Source organism: Orbicella faveolata, unplaced genomic scaffold (genome assembly GCF_042242905.1).
Source record: "Orbicella faveolata isolate gen_17 unplaced genomic scaffold, um_ofav_v1 contig_26, whole genome shotgun sequence".
Classification (NCBI taxonomy): Eukaryota; Metazoa; Cnidaria; class Anthozoa; order Scleractinia; family Merulinidae; genus Orbicella; species Orbicella faveolata.
Window position 1 is genome coordinate 17,547,362 of NW_028301554.1, and position 14,714 is coordinate 17,562,075.

Below are 14,714 nucleotides of genomic sequence, written 5' to 3' on the forward strand. Positions count from 1 at the left end.
GTGTCACCTTAGGTCAGTCATCTTGCAGTTTGAAAATGCGTCGTTTAGTGAACGTGTCGCAATGACCGTGGACCAATTTGATTGGAGGCTCGCATGCATTGAGAGCGCACAAAAATCATAAGAATTTGCGTTTGTTGTTGCGAAATCTTGGCGCAATTCCTTTGTGCAATTGATTAATTAATCCGGTTTAGTTTCCATGACATAGATTGAGGTACTTAAATGAGATTCTTAACCTAAAATCAGTAACGTACTCCTGTAAACATAATTCGATCAAAACTGGTTCAGTTTTAGGAGTCAGCTTCAGCGGGTAATAATTTCAGTTGATGTCTACAGGTGTTTTTCAAGACTGATACTAATGAACGTTCGAATACACGTCCGCTATATTTATAACTGGAATAACCTCGAAAGCCGACTGCAACAATCCACTGAGGAATTTCTATTGACCACTCAAATAATACCTCAAGTTATGTACTGTCGAAATTTGTTGAGCTTTAAAAACTGAAGCCGTCATCTTTTACGCTTTTGTTTATGACCTTAGCCTTAAGTCCGTTGAAGATTTAATGTTGTCATTTACTTTCCCAGCTTGTATCATCCGAAAAAATTGCGTCACTCAATTTTTAATTTGCCCGCAATTTGTAAATTCGTATGTATTCTTTCGTTTGTGAGAAAGATTAAAACCAGCCCTGAAAATTTCCTCGAGACTTAAGATGTTTGTTGTTGTAGTTGCTTAAGTTTTCTTAAAATGAGTTCAACATACCAAAGGTTTATCATCAAAACGAAAACAACCTGCCGCACGGGAAGCAAAATTTTGGCGAATGCTCGCTGCAATGTCAGCTTTCTAGACTTGGCGCGGGGCGGAAAAGTTTTAGATCAACATCTCAACGAAAAATAGTTTTAAGCTTTACCAGTTGCATCACAACATCACAGAGGGTCACTTCATTCCAGATCATTCTTTCATATTCAGTTGCAAGTTGCAAAATATGATTTCGTTTCACTAGTACGTGACAGAAGTGTATTGTGTGTGTGCATCAAAGTATGTTAGAAAGCTTGCATCAGTCACTTTCGATGCAAGTAGTCCGCAATTTTCTCTCAAGGTCTGCAGACTGTTCCTAGCTATTTTGGCCAAATTCGTTAAAAAAAATAAACTTGTTCTGATAGTTTGTGTAGAGAGACATATTCTCTTGTTGTGTCTAAGTGCGTTTTAATTGGTCTAAATGTCTAGGTAAAGCTTGTTGGCAGTTTCTTCCTATTTTGCACCTCCGAGCGAGAAGCGAAGCTAAGTACGCGCAAGAAACATCTCCTCGAGAACAAGAGACAAAAAAGCAGAGTTCACTGTGTGCACAATGGGAACGTCTGACATAAGTAATAACAAAAAAAAGAAAACATCTTAACTTACACCCCAGTGTTGCAGTTTCGCGTTTCGCTCCGTATTAGTGGACACGGAAATCCTCCACAGCTTGGGTTTCGAGTAATACGCTTCGTTCTGGTTTGTTTCGACATGCCACATCCTTGGCACGGACTCCAGGAGTTCCAAGACCACGCGCAGTTAACACGACAGCAGTGCGTGTTACACGAAATAGTTCTGTAACGTTGTGACGGACACGCTGTACCACCGCAAGTCGGATTTCTTGTGACAACAACTTTTTGATTCTGTTTTCCTCCACCGCATGACCGCGAACAGCTACCGTATGAAGACCAGTAGAAAGCGCAATTTTGTCGATAGCAACGTCTCCTTCGCCTGCGGCGCCAGGACTCCGAAACGTCAAACAGTGCACACAAAAATGCAGAAACGATAAGAAGGACCAGAAGAAATTTCTTCATGCTTTTGAGATATTGAGAAAAGAAAAATTTTCGACGGAATTTTCTTTTTCAATGAACACAGTAGGCTGTACCAGGTACAAATATACCCGTTTGTTTCTTTCTTTGCTTTAGGTCTGTGACGCAGGTTGCCTTTAACATGCCTCTGCAAATTTAGATGATGCCCTCAGAGTAAGTCCCCGGATATTATCTTGTTATCTCCCTTTTATCGCTGAGTAAAGGAAGTAATTAAATTTGATCTCAGCTTAACCCACACTTGTGTGTTCAAGTTACAAGAGTTCTTTTTTTTTTTTTTTTTTTTCTTTTTTCGAAGTTTGTCATCAGTAAGGTAATAAGCTAAAAGTTCATTTTTAGATGGTATACTCTTTAAAAGGCAGAAAATAATGCACCAGTGCGTTGTTAAATCCCGTTGACATCGTTAACCTTGGAACACTGAGCGATGTGGATTTTGTTACTGAACAAATACAGACCAATATCCCTATTAAACATATGTAAAGATCATGTCTGGCTTCCGTTGCAAATTGCCTTCATTTCCTTGAATTACTGGCGACGACACCAACGAACTAACGTAATCAATTTTGTATTGTTTACAAAATTAATTATCGCCATTTGAATTCAAAATTCTCGTAGTTCATTAGTTTCAGCAGTTACATGAATGTAGCCATCGTTCTTCCATTTCAATTAAGTTGTCCGAGTTTCGCGTTACTAGGGTCAGGCAAAGACGCGCGCGCCATACTCTCGGATTGAAGAGGAAACGTACATAAAACAGCGGACGAAAACGAGAAATGAGAAGGAAGACAAGGAAGAAAGACTAGAGCACTCGGAAGAGAAAGCGCGGGAAAGAAACAAAAGTAATAAAAAGAAAAAGCGCCGGAGATTCTGTTCGTGTTCAAAAACGTTGCAAACACTAAATCAACGTTTTAGTCACGCGAAAAGCAGAGATTTGCGTATTGTGAAATCTGCGATGAAAGCTTGCGGTAAATTGCGACATTTCGTCTTTCTTGCGCAACACGTTTCACGGACACGAGTAACTTGATTTACTCAATTGACGCCGTTTTTCAGGTTTTTCGTAAATCACTCGCTTAAAGTTATCTAAAGTTACTGCCAGCGAAGTTTTTCTAAATTTGACACAGATACTGAATGTCCAACCGATAGGTCGGAATATTTCTCATGTCTAAGATAACTTTGAAAGCCGCATTCAGCCAAAACGCAAACACTGATGATTTACTTTTGTTTGTCAGTTAGACAGAGTTTGCTTAGTTTTATGTCCTACTTGAGCATACTGGCATCCAATTGAGTCAATTTTCACTAAAGCCGACACAAAGCAGGAGGAATGTGAACGTCTCGCATTTTGAGTAGAATATCATTCTCTCCTCTCGCTGACGTCACAATACTGATTCAAGTGAATACGCCAATACATGCAAGTTGCATTTGAGTGCGACAAAAATGTCCACGGGACTATTTGGTGTTGTTATCCTATCCAGATTGCTTTGCCTCGATAAAGAAAAAAGCTTCGGCAGCTTTCGCCGCTTTATTCAGCTCTTGGTTCCAAGTTAGATATAATTTGGTTTCACTCTTATATATAAGAATATGCTGAGTTGTATGCTGAGTCACTGCTGAATCGATGCTGAGTTAGTGCTTATTGGAGTACTAGAGATGCGGAGATTCAGTCTGCATCAAACTATTAAGTGCGTAATAATTTTCAGATTCAGCGATATCTTGCCAGAGAATTTTGCCGTGAATTGATTCATATTTGGACAGCGTTTTCGGCCGTTTGATCTAATCGCTCAAATAAGTTTTGTAATAAATCTTGTCTCAGTCCTAGCCCTGCACGATCCAGGAGTGGTGCACTCATAGCTGGTACATTTGTGTAGAAGAATTGTCCTCTGGCAGCTCGTTGTCATCTACACGGCTTATTTTGGACCGGAGAAAGAAAAGCAAAGAATGCAAAAAGGAAACTCCCACGAGAACAAAATGACTAACGCTGTAAAAAAAAAGTGTGTATAATGTTTAAATAGAGCATTCTTGGAAACGCTAATAAACAAGAAATATGCAACTTACACGCCAGTGTTGCAGTTTTGCGTTTGGCTTCGAATAAAGGGACACATTGTTCCTCCACAGCTTGGGTTTCGTGTAATACGCATCGTTCTGGTTTGTCTCGAAATGCCGCATCCCTTGCAAGGACTCCAGGAGTTCCAAGACCACGCGCAGTCAACACGACAGCAATGCGTGTTACACGAAGTAGTTCTGTAGCGGCTATACGGGCATGGTGTACCACCGCAACTGGAATATCTTATGATAATAACTCCTTGATTTTGACTTCCTCCACCGCATGACCGCGAACAACTACCGTATGAATACCAGTAGTAAGAACAATTTTGTGGAGAGCAAGATCTCCGGCGTCTTTGGCTTGGCGTTATATATCGGCGGCGTCGTCGTCTTCGGCTGCCGCTCCACCCCGACGAGAGATCCACCAGGGTAGACAAACAGACAGAGACAACGAGAACAACCAGAAAAATCTTCCTCATACTTTCGAGCAAGAAGCGAAAGGAGAACACTCCAAATGAACAGTGAATGCGATACCAGGCGCTTTTATACCCTTTCCCTAATTTTTTCTTAATCGTTTCTACATGCCTCGGCAAATCTACAGAATCTGATAATCCCCAGAAAATATTTTATTTTATGTTTTATTACTGATTTAAACTAAGTTTACACCAACGAATAAAGCCTATTTAAAAGTGGTTTAACTAAAGAAGGTTAAAAATTAGTTGTTCATATCGTGTGCCCCCCACAACTAAACAATGTAAAATCCGGTTTGATTTAAATTTGTCTTCTCAAGATGACTGGAAAGCGTAATCGACAAATGAGAAAAACAACCGAATTTAGTGAAACTAGTTCAGTTGGTAAAAATAGAGCATGAGAAGTATTACTTAAATTTGACTTGCTTTAGACTTCTTTTCAAATACACCCTACAACGAGTTCACGAGATTTGTCTTAAGGTAAAAATTGCTTTAAGACCGTTGTGAAACTGGGGTTAATATCGTTACAGTAGCTGTAGGCGTGTTGTCCGCATATCTTTTCGGACTTTATTTTTCTCACAAATTACTGCTATTTTCTTGATTTAACTGTGATATACTCATGTTTGACAATAGCTTTTGTGTTGCTTATAACATAAGATGCGCCTTTGATGCGAAATTCTCGTTGGCGGGAGGGTTTTAGATGAGTGCGATTGTCATTCTCTCATTTCAAGGTTAAATTCTCGGAATTCCTCTTTAACATACAGGCAGAAGCGTGTTGTAAGCTCTGGAATTGAGTGAAAAACGGTCAAAACGCAGTGATGACAAAAAAGACAAAAACGTACGAGAGAATTTAGTAGGTGCTGGAGAGAAAGCAGGCCCGTCAGACACGTGACATCCCTTTTTCCCAAATCCTTTCCTCTTTCGACCTCTTTGGCGCTAAAATTTAAAGCAAACGAAGGAACGAAGAGCGCGTGACATGAAAAGTAACATGAAAACAAGCTGACTTACACTCCAGTATTACAGCTTCGCGTTTCGCTTCTTCTACTTGGACAAGCCGTTCCTCCACAACTTGGGTTTCGTGTAATACTCATCGATCTTGTTTGTCGGGAAACACCACAACCTTGGCACGGACTCCAGGAATTCCACTTCCACAAACAGTTAACAGGACAGCATTGAGTGTTGCATGAAATAGTCCTATATCGCTGAGGGCTGCTAGAGTACGGGCACGGTCTGCCATGGCACCTTGGGTACGTTCTGATATTCCTCCGCTGTGTCACATATCCACTACCGCAGGTCTTGGAACAGCTCCCGAACGTGGTCCAGTCATAAAGAACACAGTCTTGCCTTGGGCCACATCTTCTGTATCTCCCTCGTCCTCCGTGTCCTCCGGGACCGCCTCGTCTCCCTCGTCCGCCTCGTCCGCCTCGCCCGCTGCGTCTACCTCGAAACCACGACTCAGAAAGCCCAACCAGGGCAAACAAAGAGACAGAGACCAGGAGAAGGACCAGAAAGGATTTGTTCATGTTTATGACAGATAACCAACTGATGTACAACGCTTGATAAAAAAAACACAATCGTCGAGCTGACCGCTACAGACAATACCGAGCGCTTACATAGCCAATAAAAATACCCGGGTTTAACTTGCCTGAACGAATCTAAAAAAAATATGTCCGTAATGTGTATGTGTGAGGCTTACGAACTAATTCCACTTATGAGAGTTCTTGTTCTACTTGTAAAAACAGTAAAATAAAAAAAAGGTAATTAAGAGAGACCAAGGTAATCGATCCTTATCTATTTCTGTTTTTGGCTTGACGTATTTTGGACCCAAAACCAAAATAAAATAGAAAAATGTCATGTAGACTAAGGAAAAAAATTAGAGTTATTGAAACAAAGAGCGGAAATCTCAAAGTCAGGCCATTGATTTCTTTGAACACAGAAATGTTTGCATAACGAAGTATCGGGTAATCGCAAACAATTAATGCATATTTTTATAAGAATAAAATTGATATTTTCAATTGTTAAAACAAGAGCTTCCGCCGCTTCATTCTGTTCTAGTCCGAGCTAGATATAATTAAAATTTCTTGCCATCTCTATAGAAAGGCACATGCTAAGTGTGAACAAACTGTTTGAAAAGCTATTACGGCATGGCGCGGAAGCATATTGCTGTAAGTTAACAATTCTTATTTTAACATCAGGTTTGCTTTAAAAGGTGTACAATTTAAAAATACCTTTTGTTTTGTAGATTACGTAATATTCGTTAAGAAGAATTTTGATGGAAATTGACTTAGAGAGTGTTGTATATGCGCTTTGATCTATTCCCCTAGTTAATTTTGTTTTGCAATTTATCCTTTCCCAATCCTAGTCCTGCAAGGCAAGATAATAATTCCTTGTCATTGTTGCAATTAATTTCACTAAGAGCGGACAACTACTCCTGCATGAAAGGGTTGGAACTCTCTACTTTCTCCGTTTTTGGCTTGGAGTGTTTGAGAAAAACCGTGTGGACTTTAAAATAAATTAGCAAAACAAAGTGCAGAAATCTCGAAGTCAAAACATAGATGTCTTTGAACGCAGAACTGTATGCATATGGAAGGATCGGGTTATCGCCGGGAAGTCATGGCGAGGAAAAACACTTTTATTTGCTTTACAAGCAATAAAACATAAAGGAAGAATGAATATCTTTATACGAATAAAATAGATAGTTTTAATTGTCAAAAAACTAGAGTTTCCGCCGTTTCATTCTGTTCTGATCCGAGCTAGATATAAAGGCATATCTGAGTATGAACGAAGCAAAGAGTTGAAAACGCGCGATTTGGCTCAAAAAGTTATTACGATATGCCTGCTAGCAAATTGCTGTAAGTGAACATTTTGAAATGTCAACATCAAGTCTGCAACAAAAGGTGTATAATTTAAACCCCTCTTATTTTGCGATTCTGCAATATTCGTTCAGAGAATTTGGAAGGAAATTGATTTGGAGAATGTTTTAGGCCCTTTGATCTATTCCATATTCCCTAGAACAATTGCAAGCTGCTAGTGTGGTGCTGTCATAGCTAGCTTGTGTGTTTTCACAAAAGAGAGCTCGCTAGCAGCTCCTTGTTAGCTATTCGCGTGTATTTTGGATCGTAGAACACAAAGCGACGAGCGCACAAGATGAAACGTGCACGGAAGCAAACTTGACCCGCGCGAGGGGCAGGCCCTAAGAAAGAGTGAATACACTACTCAGTAGACCTTTCTTGAAAACGTTAATAAATCAAAAAAAAGGTGTAACTTACACTCCAGTGTAACAGCTTCTCGTTTCGCTTCTTCTACTCGGACACGCCGTTCCTCCACAACTTGGGTTTCGTGAAATACGCATCGTTCTGGTTTGTTGCGATGTGCCGCAACCCTGGCACGAACTGCAGGAGTTCCACGTCCACAAACAGTTAACACGACAGCACCCACTGTAACATGAACGAGTCCTTAGTCGTCGAGAACTGTAGTAAGACGGACATGGTGTTCCACTGCAGCTGGGATTCGTTTTGATATTCTTACGCTGAGTCTTATATCCCCAACCACAAGTCGTGGAACAGCTTCCGAAATCGGCCCAGTCATACAGAACACAATCTTGCCTTTGGCAAGATCTTCGGCGTCTTCGGCGGCGTCTTCGCCTCCAGAACGACTCCGATAGCCCAACCAGAGCAAACAAAGCAGCAGAGGCCAAGAGTAGGACCAAAAAGAAGTTCTTCATGCTTTTAACAAAGTCAAACCAAAGTAAAGCGCTCGACAGAAAAGTCTAATTTGCCTCTGAAGACTGAACCAGGAACTTTTATACCAAGTATAAAAGGTTACGTTAAACTTGCCTGAGCAAATCTAAGGTATAAAAGGCAAGCTTTATTTTCGGAAAGCATTATATATGCGACTCATTGTTCAAGGAAGTACATTATATCAGAGCTTTTTGTAGTTATCCATTCTTATCGATATATATATATATATAATGTGGGAGGAAAAACACAAATAAACTACAAGTTCATCCCTACAAGCCTATTTCGTGGTTGCCCACTCATCAGGGGATTTAATAAGAACAATCTTTACCACCGTTTATATACAATATAATTTACATAATATATGCAGCGCGAAATTTAACGGGTTAGTTGTTTCGTAGGAGGGCTTTGTTTCTGTGGCGGCAAGATGATACGAGTTCATTACGTTTGTTAAGTGTTGATAGCTCGGGTTGGCAGATGATAAGGAATTTTTCTTTAAGGCAAAGGTTACATCTTTTGCTTGAGCTGTTATACGGCGAGTGTGATGAGAGAATGCGCCAGGAAATAAAGTGTTCGATGTTATTGTCTTTGAGGGTCCAGATGTGCTTGCTGAGTTCGGTCGAGTTTCTGTGTTTAGCGTGGCGGAATGATGCGGTGTGGTTTCTGTATCTAGTTTTGAAGTCGCTCTCTGTGAGTCCAATGTACGTTTCTGCCGTGTTGTTGTCTTTGCGTGTTACGGTGGCTTGGTAGATTACAGATGATTGTAGGCAGTTTCCGTCGAGCGGGCATGCGTTCTATTGTCGGCAGTTACATGACTTTTTGTTGTTGATGGTAGCGGCGGCGGCGGTGTTATCAGTCGGCTTAGATGCAGTTAGGATGCGTTTGTTATGGCTGTCGATTATTTGTTTTGTGTTGTTCATGCAGCTGTAGCTGATCTTAATGGTGTTTCGGTTAAAGATCTTTCTTAACTTGTGATCTTTCGGAAAGTGCTTATCTATTAGGGCGAGGAATTTGTGTCCGATGTTGGTGTTGGTGTTCTTGCTAAAAGGAGGGTTGTACCACAGGATGTTGTACCAGCCACGATGTACTTCTGACATCGTTTTCATCATTAAGCTACGAATACGTGCGGATTTTGTTCCTGAATAAACATACAGCGATATCCTCGCACGCGTCGCGTCTGACCCGTTCCGTAAGTAATCGCGCTAATTTCCTCCGTTTACTGGTGATATCCAATCTGTTTTTTTCACGAATAGGTTGACTAGTTTTAAAGTGATTTTACTTGGTATTGCTTGTAGTCGCGGAGTTTCCTCTACAAACAAAAAGTCTCGTTAACTAACTGTTTCGCTTTCAGATGGAATTCAGCCAGTGCTGATCTGTCCTTCCGGGGTTAAATTCTTGGAATCCTCCACTGTGTCACGCGAAGAGCAAAAATGTGCAAATAAGCAAAGCTGTAACAAGGTGTAAGCGGGTCTATGAACGAGCTTAAAAGAACGAAATGTGAGAATCACTGGCTCAATTTTTTTGTTCTTTTCTGCTTAAATTTTCTCGTTGTAAAAAAAAAAAAAAAAGTCGTAACAAATTTTTGTTCATGCGCTATTTTACCAGACGAGAAAAATTCGGATTTTACTTCCTTAACATAAATTATAACGTTTCGCTGCTGCATGAGATTTGCAATAAATATGACTCGATCGACAACGTTTCTGATAAATCGCCTCCAGTTGGTTACATTCTAAAATTGCTATTTTGCAACTGTTTTTCAATCCTGAATCAGCGTACTGAATGTTTACTCGAACACCTTCGTATTTACGATAACTATTTGTGATAAATATTAATCATAACTTCGCAAACCAACTTCAGCAATCCTCTAAATAGTTGCGACCTCTCAATCAAAACGTTTTCATAACCTTCTCTGGTATTTTCTGAAGGATCGCTCGTTGTAAATTTTGCTTATTTATCATTGTAGCTCTTCCTTTGAGTTCTTTCCCGATGGGTGATTAAAACTAATATCCATTTCTCTTGAAAAACGAGACATTCAAGTAGACTCGCGAAAACATTCAAGTTTCGAAAATGCAACAACAAAAAATCACCAAGGTATTTGATATTATCAAGTTGCTGAATTGTCTTGACATGCAAGACCTCAAAGACACGTGACTAGCAATTGCCTCATTTGCTACGACGATGGGAGAACGCTCAAAACGTCAGTTCACTTATTATCAATTGGCACCCCTAAACACCGGCTGTTTTCTGGTGTGGTCCTTCAAATAAAATTTCCTTTCCTATTGAGAGACTCAGATGAACGAAGTCTTTAAATTGCTATTCGTAGAAGATAACAAAATTAACACTCAGTTTGTAAGTAAAGCTTGTACTATATTCATCTCTCAGGGCATTTTAGAGAGTTTGGCTTCACTGTTCGCCATTTTCCTTTGCGTCATTTTGTTAATTATTAGCACCCCCATTTAAATGCTGCTCGTATAGCTTGTGTGTTTGTGTGATAAACGCCCTCCAGTAACCCTTTATGACTACTCAGTTGTTTCTGTTCTGCATGGCCGAGTGAAAGCGAAGAATGCGCAGATAAAACGTGAAGGAGGAAAAACGGACGCGCGATGATGGGAACGCAGTAAAACAAAGGGTCGAAACTGCTCAATGAAACGTCTTAGAAGCGGATGTAAGAGAAACACAATTTGCAACTAACACTCCAGTTTACAGCTTCGTGTTTCATGCCATCCAGTCGGACACAATGATCCTCCTCATTCACCGAATTGGGTGATACTCATCGTTCGGGTTTGTTGCGATGTGCCGCAACCCTAGCACGGACTCTGCGAGTTCCAAGATCACACTGAACAGTTAACAGGACAGCATCGAATATAACAGGAAGAAGTCCAATTTCGTTGGGGACTGCTGGCAGCTGGACACGGTGTACCACCATAACTTGCGTTAAATCGGACATGCTTCAACCAGCACTTATATCCCCAACCGCAAGTCTTGGAGCAGCTTCCGAAATCGGTCCAGTAGTAAATAACACAATCTTGGCTGTACCAGCGTCGTCTTCGTCGTCCTCGCCGCCAAGAATTACAATCAGGGATTACAAAAGCGGTAAAGATCAGCAGAAGGACCAAAACTAAGTTCTTCATGCTTGCGACAAATGACCAAAGAAGAGCGCTAGGCGGAAAAATTCTTAGTGACCTCCGAAGAAAGTAGCAGTCGCTTTTATATTCGTTAAATGGTTTTCCTTTTTACATGCCTCAACAAGTACGAATTTGCCCCCATGCGGGTGAGGAAAATAGTCTATCAAATCGCGAAGGAAATTAAATTGATTTTAACTTGTTCCAGACTTCTCTGTTTAAAAACATCATTTCACAATTTGCTTCTCCTGTTTCGTTTTGACACCCGGTAACCTGGAGGTAGATTAATGGTGTGTCCTTAACCAGTATGATCACTAAATATAGTCAGAAATCGCTCAAGTGTATGGTCCAATTGTATTTTAAATCATTAATCTTGGCAAATACATTTGGAATTTGAAACTGAATAAATGGTACAACAGTATCGTGCCCACTTAACGCGTATCTTTTTTTACTTAAGCTTTTTCGCACATTGCCTTAATTTTATTCATTACCCGAAGATGTATGATTAGTTTCGCAATCAAAGAGCTATTTTTATTAAGTTTTTCGAAAGTTTTGCTGGAAATGAAACACCTTTGAGGCATTTTAAACAGCGAGAGAGTCTTATGGATATGAATAATGGAGTTGGTAGTGAGTTTCACTATTTACACAAAATGCAATCGTTGTTTATTTTCACTCTACTCAAAACGCGGGCAGAAGCGCGCGCCCGGCTGTCTAGCTGAGCGAGAAACAAATAAAAAGTTTGTTCAATGGTAGAAACGCAAGCGATCGGGAAAGAGGGATAATCATGTAACAATACGGACAACAAAGGGAAAGAGAAACTGAATACTAGAGTTCTCGTTAAGTTTCACCACTCACATGGAACGCAGTCAATGGTCATTTTCGTGCTAAAAGGTTAAATTCTCGGAGTTCCTCTTAACTTTACTACAAGATGTCAGGCAGAGGCTTGTTCCAGTTCTCGAATGGACTAACAAATGAAAGAAAGTAAGAGGGTGGAAAATAGAAAGTGAACGGGAAAACGAAGAAAGTGTTAGGGAGGGGACGTAAGGGACAACACGTGACCTTTTTCTCCTCAGTATCTCCAGGTCGCCTTATTGTTTCGCTTGTGTCCGCTGTCTTTACCTCAGGGATCCTGGATCAGACCCTCGACAGGGGATTTTACGCCCTGCTCACACGAAGGGCGTGTGTTGAGAGAGAATTAAGAGGAAATTATGTCGCTGACCACAGACTCACTCTGGAGTTTAGGGAAGACCTTTGAAAGAATAGACGAGTTCTACTTTATAAATTAAAGACGACAAAATGTTGCTCCTTTCAAAACACATAGTATTCCTTAGTTGCTTGCTTTCAATCGTCAATTTCTCATCGATGAAATCAAACTGTGGCCGAAAGAAGCTTCTGAATAAAAAAAGCAAAGCCTTTTGAACTGTTTCCGTGTAATTTGCAAGTCATCAAACAGGCACTTAAAAATTGACGACGATCGAAGAGTAAGAAGATAAGAGTATAGAGGATCGATCCTGCTCAAAGGAACTTCTTAGGAAAGCAAATAAGTAAAGGAAAACCTGACAACTTACTTTCCAGTATTACAACTTCGCGTTTCCTCCCGTGTCTTCGGACACGCTGTTCCGCCGCACTTGGGTTTTCGTGTAATACGCATCGTTCTAGTTTGTTGGGAAACAATGAAACCCTGGCACGGACTCCAGGAATTCCACTTCCGCAAGCAGTGAACAGGACAGCATTGAGTGTTACATGAAACACGTCGACGACGTTTAGGAGTGTAGTAATACGGACAAGTCTTATCACCACAACTTGGTTTTTGTTTTATTCTCCTCCGTTGAACTAAATATCCCCCACCGCATGGCTTTGAACACTTTTTGAATGTGGTCCATTCATGGACGACACAATTTTGCGGAGTGCAAGATCTTTTTCTACCGCCTCCCTGATTTCTACGCGCTACGGAAAGACCAGTTACTGCACACAAAAGAAAAGCTATTAAAAAAAGATTCCTCATGGTTCTTGGAGAGAGTGACCGCAAAATAGCACACTACGGCTTAGATTAGATTTTATCTCAATGACTTATATGACGGTAGCATCACTGACTTTCACAGCTTTCTGCATTCTTTCCTTTTTGGTTAGCTTGCTACTCGTGGATACCAAATATGGTAATCTGGTCGCGTGGAAAATTTATACCAAAAACAACTTAAAATATTTTAAAAACATATAGCACCTTACGCATCAAAGAGGAACCGAAATTTTGCTATTACGAATAAGACTATAAATTAGACCATGCAAAAAGGTTAGGAACAAAACATCCTGAAACTTAAAATTTACAGCAAATAGCGATCTGACGAGAGATGACTGAAGACAACAAATACGTGGAAAAGATTTCGTTCCGAATTCGAAATCATTATCACATCCTTTGTTAAATTTGTCCTATTCACTGAAGCTCGCTACATTTTGTTTTAAGTGGTTCCTATCCTTCAGTTTCCAGGCGTCTTCTTGCCGTTCTTCGCAATGTTTCCCAACTAACCGTACTACTGCGACACATTTCACAGTTATTTCAGATCTTACAATTTTCAGCGAAACTTGTGTTTGATTTGCAGAGTACATGGAAGTTTATGGGAAATTATTAGGGTTGGCTGTGTTTATGTAAGAAGGCAGGAAAAAAAGTATTTTTTAAAATACGTCAAAAACGAAGGCCGTCTAAAATTTTTTGCAAATGCTTCTAAAACGTGCAACAGGGCAATTTCCCGAAGCATAAATTTTCTACATGGAATACAGAAGCATCAGAAGAAGTCCAGATTTGAGTTTCTTTCCATCTCTCTGATTTTGTGGCCATCCTGGCTACAAAGTAGCTAACAGAAACAAAAACTTCTTTTGTTTTGTACATTGAGAAGTCTCAATTGAATTTCGTCCGTGCGTCTTTGAGATGACTTGCTTTGTTGACGTTGCTTTTTGCTGAAGTTGTGATTTTTCTTCTTTATTTTTGCAGACGCATAATGTATGTGTGGCGTATTACAAGTCTGCTTGTCAAAATACATCTATTATATCTGAAGGACTGCTGTCTAGCTCTCTATTGTTCATTCAACTTGTTACTTGAACACCACGCCACTTCGGCCTTCCCATTTTCACACCAAAGAACACTTAAGCAGTAGGCTTCGAATTTGTTATACATTAAACACAAAAATTTATCATTTCGAACTAAATTGCTTTGTGTCTTTTTCTTTGGCGCATTGAGCGCAGGGTTAAATTTAGCTATTACTCTTCAGTAATCGCTTATGACATCGCGTGGCACGCATGCGTAACATCATATGAAAATATATATTACTGTATATCGGTGCTCTCCGAAGCATATTTCTGTCGCGTTTTAGAGCGTTCACCGTGAGCATTCCCGGAGACTATGTAACCCCTTTCCCCCCGTCCACCAAAGAACCTTTATTTTCTTTGGCAAAAAATTTACTTCACCGCAGATATGACAATCCATTTTGGATGCAAGCGCCAACGCTCTCTGCCAGTGAGCATAA

General features: G+C 40.3%; 1 protein-coding gene across 11 annotated transcripts in view; it reads right to left on the reverse strand.

The window, feature by feature from the left end:
- LOC110049282 (protocadherin Fat 4-like) overlaps positions 1-14,714 on the reverse strand; it is a 67,073-nt gene that overhangs the window by 40,854 nt on the left and 11,505 nt on the right. For 3 of the 11 annotated variants that reach the window (XM_089295777.1, XM_089295778.1, XM_089295776.1), the window contains exon 1: positions 5,346-6,157. The exons of 4 other annotated variants lie outside the window; for them this stretch is intronic. In XM_089295777.1, coding sequence (XP_089151903.1) covers positions 5,346-5,860 — 515 coding nt within the window. In that variant the 5' untranslated portion in view covers positions 5,861-6,157. Of the gene's footprint in view, positions 1-1,396; positions 2,839-3,879; positions 4,392-5,345; positions 6,158-7,606; positions 8,077-14,714 lie in introns of those variants that run through there. 4 more of the 11 variants (XM_089295781.1, XM_089295780.1, XM_089295779.1 and 1 more) reach the window with 3 other exon arrangements.